The 20,797-nt window shown below is 49.0% G+C and overlaps 2 gene segments (V, D, J or C); both read right to left on the minus strand.

Annotated features, from left to right (window-relative positions):
- The window catches only part of LOC140896669 (Ig gamma-1 chain C region-like), a 75,998-nt gene that overhangs the window by 29,224 nt on the left and 25,977 nt on the right, over nucleotides 1–20,797 (minus strand).
- The window catches only part of LOC140896666 (immunoglobulin heavy constant mu-like), a 49,081-nt gene that overhangs the window by 4,726 nt on the left and 23,558 nt on the right, over nucleotides 1–20,797 (minus strand). The window contains 7 exon segments of the C gene segment in view: nucleotides 959–1,285; nucleotides 2,045–2,344; nucleotides 3,988–4,293; nucleotides 9,785–10,099; nucleotides 11,329–11,649; nucleotides 11,962–12,288; nucleotides 13,790–14,098. Coding sequence covers nucleotides 959–1,285; nucleotides 2,045–2,344; nucleotides 3,988–4,293; nucleotides 9,785–10,099; nucleotides 11,329–11,649; nucleotides 11,962–12,288; nucleotides 13,790–14,098 — 2,205 coding nt within the window.

Consider the following 20,797-nt stretch of genomic DNA (forward strand, 5'->3'; position numbering starts at 1 on the left):
ACTTGCCCAATGTCCCAAAGGCAACACTGTGGCAGAGAGAGGAAAAGAACCCAGGAGTCCCTGACCAATGTCTTTACCACAAGTAAATCCTTCTTCCCTCAGTTATCCCATTAGTGTGGGATTTTCAAACTTTTCTAAGGTACTTGGATGTCCAGTCCTCATAATGAATGGTAATTGGGTATCCATATATCCAAGGAATCTTTGAAAATCTGCTAAATAATAAGGGACAGGGTCTTAAATATAATTAGGTGCTTAAAGAAATAGATAGATTGATTTCAGTTGAAGTTAGGTGCCTAGCCACCTAGGCCCAGGTCCTCAAAGGTCTTTGAAATCAGTGAGAGTTAGGCACTGAAATACCTTTGAAAATCTGATCCTAAGAGAGTAGGCATAGATATACAGTAAGCATAGACTATATTTCTATTATAGGCAGTGGTGTAGTGGTAAAAACTGAAATGAGTAAGCTAACCTAACCTAAACTCCGTATTCTCCTAGTGAGAAGGGAGTAAACTGAGTTTACCTGGGTTTACCCCAACTAGACTATTGATTATAGGTGTGTTTAGTGTAACTGACACAACATGGCCTCAGTTTGTGATAGGCGCCTCTAGACATTTCAATAATAATAATAATATTAATAATTAATAATAACATAATAATAAATTCTTCTCCATCCTTTTGCGTCATATCATCCAGATACTTGCAGGAGAAGAGGTAGGAGACCATAAATAAGAGCAAAATTTCCCATGGGTGCAGTTGGGTTATCGTTTTAATAGGCTTGTGAAATGTACAGAAAGAAGGCAGGCGAATGATGTCTTCATTGAGACTGAGTCAAAGGAAACACACATAGGGAATAGCCAGAGGCCAAATTGGAAGGAGTGGGGGACAGTCAACAGAGGAATCTTTAGGTTGAGGTGCAGAGTGGATTATGGGGCACTAATGAAGCAACTAAGATGTGTTTTACCAGTATGGACATTGGCACTTCTTGCTATAATCCCTTCAGAGGAGAGGTGGGCGACTAGACAGCTGTAGGAAGTCCCCAGAATCCATTTGCTCCTGGACACCTCAAGCTTGCTGATCACTGAGCACTGATGGCTGTTATGGTCACAGTCGTGGTTCTCGTTATCAGCCGGGATGTCGACCTCAGTCTGGGCTGTCTTCTCTTGCCACCAGATGGAGATCTCACTGGGGTAGAAGTCTTTGACGATGCAGTGAAGAGTGAGGTTTTGGTTGCTGCAGATTTCCTCTGAGGATGGGGGCAGAAGGTAGACAGCTGGAGCCTTCAGGGAACCTGCAGCATTGGAGGAGCGCGGTGGGGAGAGAGAGCACAAGAATGGCATAATTGAATATAAAGTATCATGGGTCAACAAAGTCATTCAAGGTGGCTTTGATTCCAAGGCACTAAGAAAGTGCTTACCAGATAAGGTGGTCAATTCAAGGCTAATTTACCATTCATTATTAGATGATAGCACTCCTTCACTCCCTCTCTCTCCCCCTCACCCATATCTATCTATCTATCTATCTATCTATCTATCTATCTATCTATCTATCTATCTATCTATCTATCTATCTATCTAATACTGTCATCCATCACTGCAGGCCTGGATCTGAGGCCTGGATGCACAAAGGGACTTAGAAATTGCAATGCTTAACCCTACAGTCTATCCCCATCTAGTTCCTTATCACCAACCCTAAACCTACAGTCCATTCCCCAGCCAATGCAGGGTTCTCCCTGACAGTCCATCCCCATCTTGCACTCTAAAATGAACCCTAACCCTATAATTCATCCCTAGCTGCTCACTTATGCTTAACTCTAAAATCTATTCTTAGCTAGTGCCCTAACTTTAACCCTAACCCTAGAGTCCATCCCCAGCTAATCACGTAACCTTAACCACAACCCTACAGTCTATCATCCAGCCAGTCCCCAGTGATCCATTCCCAGCTAATTGAACATTCCCATGGGCTATTTTCCTGTGTGACTTTGGATAGCTCCAGTGAATCCAGGGTCCTTCTGGGAGGCCAGTCTCTGACCTTTCCCCTAAGTCCTCACCATTCTTTGGGCTGATGCCCAGCACATGCTCCGACAGGTCACTCTTGATCTGGCATCTGACGGTCTCAGTGGAGTTCCATTCACTCAGGTTGACCTGCAGCCAACTTTGCAGCCAGATGCTGCCGTTGAGTTGCTCCATCCTCACAGCTCCCAGGTCCGCCAGCTCACCGTCCATCGTCCAACTGATGCTGGCATTGGCCAGGGAGGTCTTGCATGTCACAGCAGCCATCTTGTTCATGAAAAGCTCTTTCAAAGATGGCGGCTGTATGTAGGTGGACAGCAATTCTGGTTCCCAGCAGCCTGTAGAGCCAACCATCAAGGAAGTGATCACACATAATGCTATCTGCCCAATCAGTGGGGGATTTTCAGATTATGGGTCCTTAAAGTTTAGAGTGTAGGGTATGTTTTTTCTGAGCTGCTCAGCTCCTACTGGGTTTCTGTGTCACACATTCATAGATTCATAGATCTAAGGCCAGAAGAGACCATTGTGATCATCTAGTCTGACCTCCAGCATAACACAGGCCAGAGAACTTCCCTGAGTTACTTACTGCATGAACTAGAGTAGATCGTTTAGAAAAACATCCTGTTTTGATCTAAATATTGCCAGTCATGGAGAATCCATAGCCTATGGCAACTTTTTCCATTGGTTAATTACCCACAATGTATACATTATTTCCAGTCTGAATTTGTCTAACTTCAACTTCCAGATATTTTCATTTTGTTATACCTTTGTCTACTAAATTTAGAGCCCTCTATTATCAATTTTTTCCATATGTAGCTATTTATAAACGGTGATTAAATCACCCATTAATAGGGCCCTACCAAATTCATGGCCATGAAAAATACATCACAGACCATGAAATCTGGTCTCCCCTGGTCTTTTGTATACTTTTACCTATACTATACTATAGGGTAAAAGTATACAGATGTACATAATGTTTCTCAAATTGGGGATCCTGACACAAAAGGGACTGCAAAGCTATTGTAGGGGGATTGAGGGATTGCCGCTCTTACTTCTGCCCTGCTTTCAGAGCTGGGTGTCTGGACAGCTGCTTTCTGGCTGCCCAGCTCTGAAGGCAGCACAGAAGCAATACTGCAAACCCCTCTTGGGCCGGGACCCCGAGTTTGAGAAATGCTCACTTAAGGGCTTTACCTGTTTATATTTTACTGGATTTAAATACATATTCATCCTTTGTTACAACAGCATGAAATTTAAGATTTAAATATTTGAAACCATGAAATTCAAGATTTTAAAAATTCGATGACTGTGAAATTTACAAAAATGGACTGTGAATTTGGTAGGGCCCTACCCATTAACCTTCTCTTTGTCAAGATAAGTAGAATAAACATCACTCTAATTCTTTAATCATTCTTGTAGTCTTCTCTGAAACTGAGAACTGAAAGCTGATCATTGAGAATTGACTTTCGATGTCCAACAACTAATAGCTAAGAATTGATAGATGATAACTGAGAATGGACTTTTAATACTTGGCAATTCATAACTAAGAATTGACAAATGATGACTGAGAATTGATTTTCAATACTTAATGATTGATAATTGAGAATCGACTTTTGGTAAGTGAGAACTGACATATGAGTACTGACGGATGATAATTGCAAGATGACTACTGATGCTGGACAATTCATGACTGAGAATTGACAAACAATCTTTGCTGATGACATGCATACAGAGAAATTAGGGGAATATTCCTAGATCTAAATGGAGAGAAATGAGATGAAAGTTGCAAAAAGGGGGCAACCTTCATGAATGTGAGTTTGGGCACTGTTGAGAAGGGGACAATGACAGGAAGCTGTGGCCAGAGAAAAGATACCCAAGAAGGAGGAAGAGATTTTGGACACACAACTTCCATAAATGTCACCTAAATCCTCTAGGAAGCATGGAATATCTCAGCCTGCGGAGCTAAGTCCTGCTCAGTGCTTACCAGTAGAGTGCAGTGCCTTCTCCAGGGTCGTGTTAGTGGAGCTATGGATCACAGTGCAGGTGTAGGCTTTCAGCGTGCTATATTCGGCTGCCCTGAGCACCAGCTGACAGCTCTGCTGGAACCTCCCATCTCCCAGGGCTGTTGGAGAGGAGGGAGAGCTGCAGTTGAGGTGCTGCTTGTTGAAAGTCCATTGCATGTCTAGGTGCTTTGGGTAGAAGCCGGTGGCAAAGCAGGTCAGATTCTCATGCCCACCTATGTCTGGTGCGTGGAAGACTGTGACTGTTGGGGGAGATGGCTCCAGGAAATCTGAAACAAAGGGTTGGCTTTTTGTTGCAATTTAATTTATGCAGAAGGATGGGGGGAGGATGCTGAAGGTGGGGAAGCTAGGAAGCTGAAGAGAAGGTGAACTGTAATTACACCTAGAAATGTGAGTGTTGTGTAGAAGGAAAAGGCAAGGATGGTGAAGGATTTAGCTTTCAGTGGAAATCTCTAACCACCAAGCTCTTCAGATGCAAACTCTGAAAGTGCAGACCATGCCTCCCTATGGCTCTGGGGGATTATCATCATAATGTGGTGATCCTTAGGTTGCAATGCCAATGCTCCATAGTGACACCTGATTGCATCATGTCATGTTATGATGCAAATGCTGAGTCATGACACAATCGTATGATACTATGATGCAACGCAAACCGTGGGCCCGTGGCAAGGGAACTGTCTCATGTCATGCTACAATGCAGATGCTGCTATGCAACCAGGTCATGTCAAGGTGTCATGCAAACACTATGTCATGAAATGACTGCATAGTGTTGAGCTGCCGCGCAAACACACATAACTAAACTGTGACACAATTTTTCCATCATTTTGTATCAAGGGGCAGTGCAAATGCTGAATCATGGTGCATTCACGCCATGCTGAGATGCGGTACAAACACTGTTCCATGATACTACCGCGTCATGTTGAGATGCAGCATCAGTGCATCCTGGGGCATCTTTATTTTGCCACAGTCAGACATCAACATTTCACAACACAGCATCAAGGCGACAGGTCATGGCATCAGGAATAATCACGGTCATGACAGAACACTGCCAGGTTACAGCAAAACATTAACAAAAGTATAATCCTAGCAGGCCAAAATATCAGCATCTCATGACAAGACATCATACAACAAAAAAAAAAAAGCATATCACTACAGTGCAGTATACAATAAACCACCAGAAATCATCACCAAGTCATGATGAGACACCATCCCGTGATGACAAGACATCACAACTCATGTCTATGTATCACCACATAATGAAAAAATAGCAATGTCATGACAAAATATGATGATGTGACAAAGTGAGATCTTGCTGTGACATAATAACAGCACATCATGACAAAGTATGTCCTGATAGTGTGTCCCGTTTCTATGCAGCATAAATCGTGCCATGCTGGTGTGAAATTACTCTGTGCCATAAAGCCACCATGTCGCAATGCAGCTACATCCCACAGCAACACCACAGTGCAGGGGTGTGAAGCTAGACATCACCATATCATGATGAGATATCACGAGCTCACAATCTGCACCCTCATATCCCTCCACAGTATCATCATACTGAGATGAAAAGTCATTACTGAATTGTTCCTTCGAGTCGATTTCCCCAGGGAGGGCCACCCAGTCCTAGTTTTAAAAATCCCGAGAAATGGATTCTCCCTTCCCTTAGGGAAAATGGTTCCCCAGACTTACAGAGCCCACCACTTCTTCCCACTGCTAGGGAATTCTTTCTGGCATCTAGACTCACCTAACACAGTCCTGCTGGTGTAGTGCATAGACGGCAAGGACTCATGGCCTACCAAGCAGGTATATACAGCCCCACTTTCCCACTGAGACACTGGGATTTTCAGGTAGCTTTGGGTAGAGAAGGTTGAATTCCTCTCTTTAGCCACTGGGGGAAGAGTAATGTATCCAGAGGGCTCAATGCTGTGGTTGTCCCTTTTCCATTCAATGAGCAATTCAGATGGGAAGAAATCAGAGACCTCACAGGTGAGCCACACCTCAGCATTGGGGCTGGGTTGTGCTGGCGATGGGATAACGAGGGATACTGAAGGAGCCTTGGCTATGCTGGCACCTGTATGGAGGGGAAGTGCAATGTGAGTTCATCAAGACTGACTTGAAACCCTGAAGTCAATGGAGTTGGGGAATTGGATATGGAGCCTCTCCCCTCTTGGGGGCAGCGGCTCTGACCCGGCTCCAGGGCAGGGGATTGGCTGGCTCAGGGGGTGGGGAATGGGAAATGGGGTCTTTCCCCTCTTGTGGGTCCCATCTCTGATCCAGAACCAAGTAGGGGACATTAAATGGCTCATTTGCCAGCTCTGTACTAGGGGGAGCTGTGCTACAGAATTTGGGGTGTTGGACTCTCTCTATCCTTTCTGATTGGTTGTCATCTACCTATCTATTCTTCCTCTTCTCTAACTATTTATCCCCATAAATATCCATCCATCCATCCATGCAATGTCCCAACCATCCATCCATCCAGCCATCCATGCAATGCCCCATCCATCCATCCATCCATCCATCCATCCATCCATCCATCCATCCATCCATCCATCCATCCAATGACATTCATCCCTGCATACATCCATCTATCCATCATATGACTGCATCTCTCTCTCTCTGGGGCTTATAGTACCTGACCCCTTCCCGTGGGTGGCTGTATTTCAGTAAGGAGTGGGAGGGGTCCCTGTCCCTACCCCCTATAAAGCATTAGGGCAAAGTCACTGATTATTGTTTGAGTCCCTTCTCCTTCTCTCACCCCTGAACTTCTGGATGGTCTCCTCCATGCCCTTGAACAGCGAGCAGGGATGAGTCACTCTACAGAGGATGCTTCTCCCGGAGTCCCAGACTCCCCTGGGGATGGCTAGGTGGCTCAGGAGACTCTGGGTCTGGTTGCTGTGATTTTTGGCTTCTCCCACGGTGGCATTGGCAGTCCAGTTGGCACCGTCCAGCTCCCAGGTGAGTCTTGCTTGGCCCAGCTCATAGCCCACTGCCAGGCAAGTCAGGAGGGCTTCGCCTCGAGTGAGCAAGGCTTCCAGGGATGGCTTGAGGAGGTACAGGATTGGCAGGGGGATGCTCCCCTGACAGGCTGGAGTGGAGAAGAAAGGTAGACATGTCCTTCACATGGTGTGGTGGTGGGGAGAGGCTGCAGGGAGGGAAGGGATGGGGGAGAGGTTGAGGGAGCTGCTTGGGGTAGGGTGAGGGGTGCAGAGCAGAATCAGGGAAGGGTCGGGGGACAGGGATGCCAGGGGGAGCAATGAGGAGTTTGGGGAGCAGGGAGGAGTAGACCAGGCCTGCTGCAGATGGGGTAGGGGGTGCAAAGTGGGAAGGGATGGGGGGATCAGGGTGGAGAGCAGAGGGGGCTGCAGAAGGTGAGGGGGTGGGGGAGTAGGGAGGGGAGAGGGGGTCAGGGAGTGGAGGGGGAGCAGGTGGGGGGAAGGGGAGGGATCCAGGGGGCATTAGGGGAGCTGACTCACCTGCACACTTGCTGGTAGTGCTGAGCTGGGTGCTACCAGTCCCAGGGTGGGTCACATGGCAGCTGTACTCCCCCAGCTCATCCCACTCTGCCTGGGACATGGTCAGGTTGCTGGAGGAGCTGAATCTTCCATCTTTCCCCTGGAGGAGTCCAGCCTGGGTGCCCTCTCTCTCCTTCCCACCCGCCTGCCAGGTCAGCTGCAGGCCCCGGGGGTAGTAGCCACTGGCGGAACAGAGCAAGGCAACAGTGTCACTGGCTCCTGGGCTCGGGCAGGCAGGCAGGATGTGGAGTGTCACTGTGGGGGCACTGGGGAGCATCCAGTCTGCTTGGAGAAACAGAGTCACGGTGGGGTGCTGACAGAAACCCTCCAGAATCATCCATCTGTCTGTCTGTCCATCTGTCTAGCTATCTATCCCCATACAGCTCATCTCTCTCTCTCCATCCAAATCCATCCATTCAATGACCCCTGTCACCTTTTACTCCAGAAGAGATAAGAATTGCCATGCTGGAATGCACCCATTAGCCTGTTTAGTTTGGTAACCTAGCCTTGCTACCATACTAAGACTATGTGGCAATGTAGCTCAACATCCCCACATCCTATCCATGACTGGTCCATCCATTCCTGTATCTTCTCTCCTTGACGCTCTGAATCAGCCAACTGGCACATTTAGGCCTTTATCACATCACCAGGAATATAAATATTGGTGTTACAGTAGATCATTCTCTAGTTCACCTTTGCCGACGGTCTTCTTGGTCACCTTTCCCCCTGTCTCTTTATGCTCCACCTCACACGTGTAATTTGCCTCTTCGTCCCATTTGTCCATAGTTGTTTCAAAGCTGGCTCTGTATGTACCATCCTCCATCCTTTGCTCGCTTGCAGGGTGTAGCTTTCCTTGCCACTTGATTGTTACTCCTTTGGGCCTGTAGTCATATGCAATACACTTCAATGTCACAGTTTTCTTCTCCAAGTCTATGGACTGCAGGAGTTCAACTGTGGGTGTTTGTGGATTGGTTGGGGCTGCAAAAAAACCCAGAGCTTAATCTGATAGCAGCCAGGCTGAGCAAAAGGGAAAATAGAGTAGATGTGTATAAACAGGTTAGGAAAGGGCTGACTCACCTGCGTGGAGCGATAGCAATCCCTCAGGAGGGTTAGCGAAAGAAAGGAAGGGGTAGTCTTCATGAGGCAACATGCAGGAGCATCAAGGAAGGTGGGAAAGAAAGAGCCTCATGCTGTATCCTAGAGTGCCACAGTCACCAACAAATCCAAAATGTGCAATGGGTGTGTGCACCTACCGAGCTGAACGGGAGCATCGCCGTTCAGTTGTGTGGGGTGTTTGGAGTTGTTGCCTTTGAAGTGCACCCTAGAGTCTGATGTCTGCTCTATCGAACAATGTATGAAGGATATGCCTGGTGTCGCTCATGAGATTAGCCTTGTAAAGTACATGCTGTTGGAGTTGGGACTCCACATTCATATGGATGCCCAAGCCACACTGTGGGGCAATGGAGCTGAGGGGTTTCTTTCCTGTGCTTGTATGCACTCATCAGCTTCTGAATCCGATATGGAATCTGCCCCACCCCAGCTCACGTTTCCCTTGAGAACAGATTTTAATTGGGTGCCTGTCATGGCTGCAGATCCACGAAGGCATTTCCAATGTGCTGACAACAAATTTGAGAAATAAGAAGGGACCAGAAGGACAAAACTGTGAATCTTCCACCATGAGAATCCATGTCTAAGTGTGAAGCAAACAACTCCCAGAGGGATCCATGGTTAAGAAGGAAAGAAATTTTTCAGGGAACCACCTCCCAACCATGAAAGACCTCTGTGAACTTTCCCCAAGAGCAAGAGTGTCCACCCCAATATCTTGGCCAAATCACAGCCCAATGAGATTACATTCTGCTCCCACCCTGAAATTCCCTCTTGCAATTAGGACAGTTTTCCTGCACTTCCTTTAGTGGTGATGGGGTCCGTAAGGCTGTGGAATCATCTCCTCAAGGGGTGGGTTGGGATCCCCATTGCTTGGGGCATTTCAGACTGGATAGTGCCTTGGGGGAAAAGGTAAATTTCCTGCACTGGAGTAGAGGGGACATTCCCTACCCAGCTCAGGTTGCAATAAATCTTGCAGTTCTTCGTTTCACCAAATATGGCATCATAATGGAGAGATAAATCCTTCATTGCACCCCTCCCACCAGGGCTCACATGGAGTCATGCAGTTGTTCATGCCATTGGCTGGGATAAGAAAGCATGTGGACATCCCCAAATTAACACCTGCCTCTGAGAATCCACTTACCGAGGGACACCTTTTCCACAACTCTCTTGGGCTCTTCCATGGCCGGGTGATGCACCACACAGGTGTAATTTACTGCTCCTCTACTTTTGTCAACCTTCAGGACACTGTAGGCAGAGAAAGTGCCACTTCCTGACACAGGGCCATTGTTGTAACTGGACTTGAGTTCCGGGGAGTTGTTCTTTAACCATGAGATGCTGATCTCTTCAGGGTAAAAGCCACTAGCTTCGCAGATGAGAGTCAAGGAGACTCTGTTCCCAGAAATGTCTTCATGGTAGGCTCGGGAGATGGTGACGGAGGGCTCCTTCTTACTGATGCCTAAATGAAAAGGAAAAGGGGCAAGAGAAGAATAAGACTTGGTTTGCATGTCTAAGTTAAGGACTGAGATTCAGCAGCTATCACTGTGTGAAGGGGCCAGGGAGGGCAGTTGTTCAGGATAGATGTGAAGCTAGACTAAGCAAAATAAAAACTCAACCCTTGAGCATCATCTCCCTTGAAACTCAAAGGCCCATGACCTTCACCCAAAGATTCAAATGAAGTCCTGAGCCTTCCCCTCACCCTTAAATGGCAACTTAACATCATCATCTTCATCTTCGTCTTCATCACCATCATCATATTCATCTTCTTCACCTCCCTTGTCTTCATAATCACTTCCTTCCTCCTTATCTTCATCTTCTCCAGCATTCTAACGTTCTTTCTTTTTTTCTCCTTCAGCATCTTCATTTCCTTCTTCATTGTCATTGACATCATCTTCATCTCAGTCTTCATCCTCCTCCTGATCTTTATCCTCAGCTTGGTTTTACAGTAATGCAGATGGACATGGGGCTTTGAGCTATTCCTGCGTTCCAAACCTGAACCCTCACCCCAAACCTTGAACCACATGATCTCCTCTTCACCCCAAGTCTCCACCATGCATCATCATGACATTGGGTCACCAACCCATTTGCTCACTCAGATGGAGCCTCTTCCCTCTTTCAAATGCTCACAGCAAAATTCAATACAATTGAGATTTTCAAAGGCTAGCCAAGGGATTTGGACACCTTGGGTATTTCAATGGGATTTGGGCACCTAACTCCACTGGACTCCATTAGAGATTCTCACCAGAAATATCCCTGAAAGGCCAAATGCTGGGCAACAAGCACCAGCCTGATTTCCAGAGGTAAGAAGTACTTACGCACATCAGATCAGAGTCACAAATAGGACACTAAGTCCCTCACAGGCCACATCCCCAGATCCCAGGGAGCCAGGGGAGTGAAATTCTTAGAGGAGCTGACATTCAATCATAAGAAGACAGTGAGTACTGGGAAAACCTCTCAACTGGATATTAATGGTGATCCCCTGAATGAGAGATTCACAGGGAAAATATTAATTACGGCTGAAATACACCCCTGTGCTGAGGGCCTAGGCTCCACTAAAGTCCTACGTGTCGGGGGGTTAACTGGGTCTTAGAGGCTGCCTAGGACTTCTGCGGGGTGAGTTTCACCCTCTAATCCCAATTAACAGTGACTGGAGTTTGCCTTTCCCTTTGAGATGCCAAGGCTACTCACCTGCATTGCTCAGGGTTATGTCCTGGGTTAGGTCTCCAGAACAGAGTGTGGTCACTTTGCAGGTAAATATGGTGCCTTGTCCCCATTGGGCCAGTGACACAGGGTGAGAACTGACCAGGCTGGTGGTCCCATTGCTGTTCTTCTTGAGAGTTTCTGTCTTCGCCGCAGGACTGACTTGCCCATCCACTTTCCATGCGATTCTGCTGGCTGCTAAGTCATAACCCAAAACTAGACAGGTAACATGACCAGAATTTTTGATGACGTCTTCATAGGAGGGTTTGGTTAAGTAGATGGTTGGGTCAAGTGAACTTCTGAGGCAGGCTGAGAAATGCAAAGAGATGTCATTGACCAGCATAAATAATGTGGAAAGGCAGAAAAAGACTATCGAAATCTAGTCTAATCTATCCATCCATCCACCTCCATCAGAACCCTGGTAGTATCCATCCCATCCGTCCATCCCCCCATTATATCTCTTTCTCTTCCCATCCACCAACAGTATCAATTTCTCTATGGTACTCCTATGTCTCCCATCACACTGGGGTCTAGGTGCAGTCCCACCTACCCTTAGGCAGGGCTGGTTTCTGAGTAACTCTCCACCCCACCTCCCCACCATGCACAGGCGTAGCCCCTCACCCAAGCACTTGCTGGTGTTGTGCATGGAGAGCTCTGTTCCCACTGTTGGGTGGGTCACTTGACAGGTGTAGACGTCCCCCGTCTCCCAGCTCTGCCTGGTGACGGTCATGCGGCTCTGTCCCATGTAGGAGCCATCTGTGCCCATTGCAGAGGAAAAGGCTGGGGTGGGGGGGCTCCTCTCCTTTCCATTCACCAGCCATTTCACGTCGGCTTTCCCGGGTCTGAAGCTCAGGAGGAGGCAAACCAGCTCCAGCTGGCTCTCTGTGGCGCTGTCCTCGCAGGTGGGGACCAGGAGGTGAACGTGGGGTGGCATTGCCGAACCACACACTGAGAGCAGAGAGAGGGGAAAACACAGTCCAGCGTCACTCTCTGTAGATCCCCACTCCCCTTCCCGAGAGAGTGCTAACTCTACAGTCCTCCCAGCACTGGCAAAAACCCCACATTCTTGTGCTGTGTTTACACTGCGTACTTTATTCAGCCTCTAGGGATTAACTTCACAGCCATGTAAGGGATTAAAACAAATGGGAACAGGGCCCTTAAATCATTTAGGCAAATATTAAATGCTTCCGTGCATTCTTTCTGCACGTGCTGCATGGAGTGTGTTCTTCTTGGTAAACAGCAGGGACAAAGCTGGAACTTGAGCTGTGTTTCTTTGAACTTCTTTTCCTTAATTAATGTCCTGTTTAAGGGGGACTGTGGTGCTGTAGAGCATGACATGGCATCAGAAGAAAACCTGGGAGAGGACTGACTGTGTCTGATTATGGAAAAAGGGTCAAATGCTCAGCTGATGTAAGTCAGCACAGGGCCACTGACTTCCGTGGAGATCAGTCGATTTACACCCGTTCAAGTTCTGACCCCAGAATGCCTAGGTTTGCTGCTCTGGGGTTGTATCCATTTCAAAAGATGCCCGAGAACAGCCGGAGTGCAAGGAACACACACAGCTCCATGACAAAGAGGTGTAAGCGAGTGCTAGCTTGTAAGGGGGTGTAGCCCCGTTAGGGCCAGTGGTTGCTGGGAATTGGAGTTTCATGGGGCTGCTTGCTGCAGTCTATATAAGGGAAAGCTTCTGGCTCAGTGCTGAGGAAAGCACCTGAGGGGGAAATCTCTAGATGCGGACCAGGCAGGAGGGCTAGGAACCATGCGGGAAAGGGGACCTTGTGGGAAAGGGGGCATGTGCTCCCCATCCAGCCGGCTGAACGCTGGGGGGGCCCCGGGTGGCTGGGAGCCTGTGCTCTGAGTTCCACTGGTTTTGCTTTGAGTCCTTGTGTGTGAACAAACCTGGCCTTTGGACTGAAGGAGCGAATGGGCTTTGTTCTACCCCCCCAGTGGGAGGAGTCTGGGTCTGGGTTTGGGTTTGGGTGAGGGTGAGGGAGTAAGGCAGTGAGCCGAAGATTTCCCCTGTACAGAAGGGCAGCATGAGGCTTAGGTGCCATTTCAGACCAGCTGCGTGTCTAAGATTTCCCAAGGTGCCTGAGGGATTTACATGCCACGTTCCCATGGGAAATGGGTGCCTAAATCCTTTAGGCAGGACTGAAAAACCTCCCCTTTAGTGGAACATAGGTCTCTGCCCAGGGGTACATTTCACCCTGAGGTTTGCCTCATTCAGGGGCCCACGGAGAGGGGCGCTGGGGGCGGGAGTTCTGCAATGACAAAGCACCGGGGCTCAGTGTGTTTCAACACGGGGCCAAACTTTCCCCACTCTTGCAGGGTGAGATTTTTCCAGAGGCACCTACGGGATGTGGATTAAGATTAACTGGCTCCCAGACCCTCTAGGCACTTTGAAAATCTCAGCCTGGCTGCCCCCTCCTCCCCCCGCCGCATGTCTTACATTCCTGAGGGAACTTCCCGGACACTGTCTTCCCTGTGCCTTGATGCGTCACGTCGCACTGGTAGGGGTCGCCCTGCTGGGAACTGTCGGAGGGGATCAGCAGGCTGCTCTGGGTGTGGAGCCCATTGCTCATCGTCACCTCTGGGAAAGTTTTGACCCCCTTGGTCACTTGGCCAGAATTCCACTTGATGTCCACTGGTGATGGCAAATAGCCAGTTACGAGGCAGGCCAAGCTGGTGTCCGGGGGCACATTGCCGGTCTTGCTGCAGCAGGGAACCAGGGGGAAGACGGAGGGGGCTGTGCGGGTCGCTGGAAAAAGGAAGAGAATATGAGAGAAACCATCAAAAGGGAAAACTCTGAAAACCGGCCACTGATCTACCTACATCCGTCCATCCACCTCCCTCTGTGGCCTGATGGCTGCCTGGCCCAGTGGCCAATTCACTGGGAAAGGAGTCAGGACTCTGAGGTTCTATTCCCAGCTGCTGTGGGACCGTGGGCCTGTCGCAGACCTTCTCTCGCCCTTTAACTTTCCATTGTGAAGTGGTGTCCGAGCGATGGAGGAAAAACACGAGAAATGGGATTCTGACCTCGGCTGCTCCAGTGTAAACCTGGAGCAACTCCAGAGGACTAGCTCTGGTTTTGTGCAAGTGATGCTGAAAGGAGACTCTGGTCCTTTATAAGGCAGAAATATTCCCCACACGCCTCACAATGAGAGTCCAGCCCTCCTCAGCTCTCCAGTGTGAAGTGAGCATCAGTACTGTTCTTGAACAGATGGGGAAACTGAGGCCTGGAGAGATGACGTGGCTTCCCCAAGGTGACAGAGGGAGTCTGTGGGAGATCTGGGAATAGAAGCCAGTTCCCTAAATCCCTTCCTCTGTTTGATTACTAGGGCCTTACCAAATTCACAGTCCATTTTATTCAATTTCACATGCATAGGATTTTAAAAATTGTCAGTTTTATGATTTCAGCTATTTAAATCTGAAATTTCATAGTGTTGTAATTGTCGGGGTCCTGACTCAAAAAGGAGCTGGCGGGGCGGGTCATGAGGTTATTGCAGGGGGAGTTTGTGGTACTGCTACCCTTACTTCTGTGCGGTTGCTGGCAGTGGCCCTGCCTTCAGAGCTGGGTGGCTGGAAAGCAGCAACTGGTTATATGAGGGATAGCTCAGTGGTTTGAGCATTGGCCTGCTAACCCCAGGGTTGTGAGTTCAATCCTTGAGGGGGCCATTTAGGAAGCTGGGCAAAAATTGGGGATTGGTCCTGCTTTGAGCAGGGGGTTGGACTAGATGACCTCCTGAGGTCCCTTCCAACCCTGATATTCTATGAGTCTATGACTGTTGGCTGGGATCCCAGCTCTGAAGGCAGAGCCGCGGCCAGCAGCAGCCCAGACGGAAGGGTGGCCTGGTTTGGTATTACCACCCTTACTTCTGGGCTGCTGCTGGCAGGGCGCTGCCTTCAGAGCTGGGTGCCTGGCCAACAGTCGCCGTGCTCCGGCCGCCCAGCTCTGAAGGCAGGGCAGAAGTAAGGGTGGCCATACCGCGACCAGACCCACCAACAGCAATTCCGGACCCCAGGGCAGAACAGTCCATGGGCCCCCTAGAAAAGGATGGCTGAGGTTTACGCCACTTACTCACAAGCCGCGCCCGCGTGGATGTGGTCTGTCTTTGCCTTTCACATGCCCGCCCGGTTGCCTTTGCTGCTGCCAGTACCACCCCACATGTGCCTAGGAGCCCTGCGGCCCACCCGGGTGATTTAAAAGGGCCCGGGGGATGGGGAGGAAGGGGGACGGGACTGCATATGAAAGTTCAACTAATAAAGCAAAAGTGATAGTTCCCCACCACCACCAGTCTACGTGGGCAGCAGGGAGCCATTTGGGGAGGTATTTTAAGAGGGCGAGTGAGGGGGTATGGAGCAGGAAAACTCCCCAGCAGTGGGGAGGGGGCAGCAGCAGGGGTAGGTGACTAGCAGCTAGCGGCTGCAGGGAGCTGCACTGGGCAACTGTGGGGGGCAGGAGCTAGGAGGGGGTAACCTGGGGCAGGGCAATCTCCATTTGCAGAAGTTTCTCCTTCCTGGGCTGTCCCATGCCTTGTTGCTGGCAGAGAATGGGCAGCTGCGTCTCAGGGCTCTGCAAGCTGCACCCACTAAGCCCCTTCCCATTTGGGGAATGACTCAGGGTAACAGTTTCCCACCTGACAAAGGACACTTCACTGCAGGTCAAACGCATGGGAAAATATCCCAAATCAGAGGAGATTTTACATTGACATTGATGAATTAGAGAGAAAATGGGGCAAAATTGGAGGGGGAGATGAGAGAAAGGGTCACTAACGTGAGAGAAAAGGAGAGAAACCTGCCTGGATTTTATACCCATCAGTGATAATCAGGGAGAAATGGGGGAGAATTTTCTCCCTCTTGGAGAGAGAAATGGCCAAATCAGAGGGGATTTCATTCGTCCCCCTCCCCCTAACACCAGCTCGGCCGCCTCTGGGGGTTCCTGGCTGCACAGAGATAGTTCAACCCCCCTAACCTCCCCCCCCCCCACATTTCACACCATCTTTCCTCTCCCCCCCTCTCTGGGTGATTTTCCATCCCGTCCCTGCCTGACCTCTCCCTCCCAGACACACAAGGGGAAAGCCCCCTGGGCCCCGCCTGCTCTTTGTCGCCCCAGCACTGCCCCGGAGCACAGCCAGCCCGAGCCGGGGGCCGCAGGAGGGCAGTGGCTCCATCACTGTCCAGGCCCCACCCAGGCACGTGCCCCGCCTGGGAGCAGATCCCCAGGAGCTGCGAGACCTGCAGCTCCTGGGGCCTTTGTGCAGCTCCTCTTTCCTGCTTGCCCAGCACTGGCCCCAGGTCTCTCCGGCTCCTGGTGCCTGCAGCTCCGGGCCGGGGGTGGCAGAGCCCAGGGCTGGGTCCAGCTGGAGAAAGTCCCCCCGGGCTGGGCACACAAAGACTTTCAATGAAAGTCTGTCCCTGGCGCAGGCCCAGCTGGGGAAGCACCAGCGGTTCAGCCTGGGCTCCCAGCTTCCCTTGGAGGCTACAGAGCTCCGCCCCGTGTCTCTGTTCATTGTTTTTCCTACTTCCTTCCTTCCTGCCAGTAATCCCCCCCGGACCCTCCCACTGCTCCCTCCGGCTCCTTCCTGGCTCCTTCGGTACCGACTGGAGCCGGGGCTTCTGGCCGCTGCTACCGTGACAGTGGCCAGAGGCCCCGGGCCCTTTTAAATCATCCGGGCCCTTGGGCAATCGCCCCCTTTGCCCCCCCCATCAGCAGGCCTGACTGCAACCCCCTAAAATAACCTTGTGACCCCCCTGCAACTATCTTTTGGGTCAGGACCCCCAATTTGAGAAACACTTGTCTCACCTGTGAAGTGTGTATAGTATAGGGTGAAAGCACACAAAAGACTAGTTTTCATGGGGAGAGACCAGATTTCATGGTCTGTGACATGGTTTTCACGGCTGTGAATTTGGTAGGGCCCTATTGGTGACAACACCGTTTGTTAAAGCTAGAGAAAAGCCCTCCACAAGTCACGGATGGAAGAGATAACTCAACAAGTGCCCTTTCTCCTCCAGTCCCTGCCCTTCTGTGCAAACAGATCTTTCAAACCATACACCTCGGATTCTGGGCTCTTCAATCTGCCTCTCCGGGACACTGACAGGTACAGGGGCAATTCACTGAGGATGAAATATTCACTCCCAGGTGGTTTTCCCAATTTTACAGTATTTTGGGGGTTGCAGTTCTTATTTCCGGATTCTGGTGGACTCTCCATGACACGGAGTCCTTAAAGCCAGCTTTGGCCTCTCTTTCTAACTGCTCTGCTCGACCAGAAGGTGGGGGCTTGGGCCAGGGATCGCCGGGGGACGTGCCGATCACGGTGATCCCTTCTTTTGCCCTAAAACTCCACGAATTGATGAGTTCTAAACAGGTCAAATTGCAGTGGACATTCCACCACCAGTCATGGTGCAAGGAACCACCCAACTACTTCTCACCACCTTCACAGGAGCAAGGACCAGAAGAGACCCTTTGTATAATGAAGACAAACTGCCAGGAGACGTTAAAAGAAAGAAAAGGTGGCTACAAGGGAGAAAAGATAGCTGTCTACAAGTATATACATCCCCTCTCTCTCTCTCTCTCTCTCTCTCTCTCTCATATCTACAAAACATCTCTCTCATATCTCTCCTGTATCTGGATACCCTATAAATACATTCAGAATATCATCCTCCCTTCCAAGCACAATATTTTTAACATTCCCGCCAGACCCCTTACTGCAAGCTCCTGAAATGTTTGGAAGAAGTCAGGGAGTAATTAGTCAGGAGAATCAATGAGTTGTTGAACTGATGCCCTTGTCAATGAAGCTGTGACAATTTACAGGCTCTGCCCTTCGGTTTCCATTGAAGTAATAGGAATTGGTAGTTCACCTGCCCTGCCCCCACCCCCTGGGGGTCCAGGCAACCTTGGTACATTAGCCTTCCACCACAGCTGCTTATTCCAGTACATCCACCTCCCCAAACCTCAGACATTTCTTGAACCAAAACAGATCATCATGAACCTTCTCAAATGCTCACTGAACTTATTTGCTTCCGACTCTGCAGCAACATGTCTCGATTTTGAGTACTTCTCTGGCAGCTGTTACCATTGTACCTGGGCACCTCACAAACTTTAATATCTTTATCCTCTCACATGCCCCATTGAGGTAGGAGGAATACCATCATCCTGATTTACAGATGGGGAACTGAGGCATAGGCAGGCTAAGTGATGTGCCCAAGGTCACGCAGGAAATGATGGAATTGAATCCAAGTCACTAACCATTGGATCACCCTTCCATACCAGGGCTTTCCCTGCCCATCCTGTTTCTGTGAGCTCTCCCTGGCCTATTTTTGCAAAAAACATAAGGGCATATTTTTGGAGAAGAATCCGAACACTCAGGGTCTTAATATAAAATAATCCTTTTTCTGCCTCTCACTCGTTACAGTCTCCCAGCTCTGTTACTTACCAGCAGACCCAGTGGACCATTAAAATACGTGCATCTCAGCTACGTCTTACCTGGTGAAATCCAAACACGAGTAAATCTCTACTGAGTGCGGTGACTGTATCCAGTTGCACCAAAGAGCTGGTCTTACCTTGCAAAGGCAGATTTGCATGTCACACCAATCTCTTTCAATGGTGCTTCATCACTGACACACCCATGTGATAATTATAGCAGTCTCCATTTTCTTGCTATTGAGCAGAGTTGAAATTGCAGCCTGGGTTCATTGGCCAATGGCTAAGCCTGTCCATGAGGGGACCGGCCAATGGCTAAGCTTGTTAGTCAGAAGACAGGAGAATATCGCTCCTCAATCTTTCTTGCTTCTGTTGCTCAAGTTAAGGTGAGTTATTCACCTTCTGGGGTGAACTGACCTGGAAAAGTAACAATATAAGAACCATTCCCCTTGAATTCCAACCAGGGACTGCTATGAGATGCTTGGAAATGATTTCATGGCTGCCTTTGTACTTCTGAAATCCAGAGGAGAAGAGAATGGGAATTGCTGCCCTCATGGCATGTTTGGTCAGGAGACCCAGAACTCTCTTCGGGGAGAAAGACTTGAGGAAATAAGAAAACATTTGGAGAAGCATCCACAGTTTTCTTGGGCGGGGTGTTGTTGCGATAATTGGCCTACAAAGCTACCCGCATTGTGCGCTCGACTGTAAAAAGCGAGCGTATGTTTGTAAGAGGTCACAATAACCTATCACAACAAATGTTGATGGGAAAAGGCATGAAGGGGAGACAGACTGAATTAATCCAAGCAAAAACACCCACTGATGTAACTCAAGAACTGTGTTAAGATCATGCCTGGTAAACAAGAACAATGAGAGACAAAAATCAGTGAACCAAAATGGGTGTGTTGAGAATTAGGCCTAATTGGCGGGCAACACAATGAGGGGCTGGGCTATTCTGCCTGACACTTTCTTTTGGAGTCCCTAACCCTAATCCTGAGAGATGTCCTGACCAGACGGACCAGAGAGAGGAACCCAGTTGATACCTCCACCGGCTCCGGCTGAATTCCAAACGCTACCTGGGATGCGAGACTTTGTCTCCCCCCACCCCCACAATGTGTCCATTTCCTTTTCTACCATATTTCTTTTCTCTCTCTCTTTCTCCTTCTGTCTGATAATAGTCTGGCTTAGCCAGCCAAGACTAAACATTCTGCAACACCGTTGTCAGCCTGTGACCAGAGAGGGGCCAAACAAAAGCAAGGCTCTAAACACCCTGATGCTGGTCCGAGTTTGCCATATCTCGGAGTGGCTGGTAAAACTGGGTGCTATGCCTGTGTTTCACCATCAGTGAGGTTGCAAGTGAAAGTCAACACCAGAGACAGAAGTTGCATTTTCTCTCTTTGCTGGTCTTTTCCCTCCCCATTTTATGTGCGTTTGCTTTGTCTTCTAGGAAACAGGATCAGATTTTAACAACAACAGCGTCAGTGACAGCCCCAGCCCATCTCAACTAACTTCTTCTCTTTTCCCCGAAAGGACAGTTGTTACCATCTTTGATACCATCTAAAAGAACCATCAAACCAGGGCTTTTTTCCTCCTAAAATCTCTGTCTGGCTGAAGGGGAAGGGAACCAGGAATGTTGTTAAAATGAAAGCTGTATTTAACATGTTACATTTCACAGGCTTTACCTGGTTCTCTTCTTTTCTATATTTTTAATAAAAGATTGAAAGGGTTTTTAATGGTGTATTTACCGTGGTGCTAAGCAAGCTGAGGTCTCTGCGTACCAAACCCCAAACCTTGTTTAATCTTGAATGGTGACTGGGTTTATCACGTGTGAGACTGAGTGATGCAAAAGATCAGACCAGATTAAGATATCGTGGTGTTGGCGTCAGCTAAGAACCTGAGACAGAGTGGAACAGCATGGCACCCTGCAATGTCAACCCACCATACTGCGTCAACACGTTAGGCTTACTCCAGTGTTTTAAACACCGTTGCAGAACGCTGTAGTGCCTTTGGAAGTATAATTTCCTGTAATCACATTGTAAT

Source organism: Lepidochelys kempii, chromosome 13 (assembly GCF_965140285.1).
Source record: "Lepidochelys kempii isolate rLepKem1 chromosome 13, rLepKem1.hap1, whole genome shotgun sequence".
NCBI lineage: Eukaryota > Metazoa > Chordata > Testudines > Cheloniidae > Lepidochelys > Lepidochelys kempii.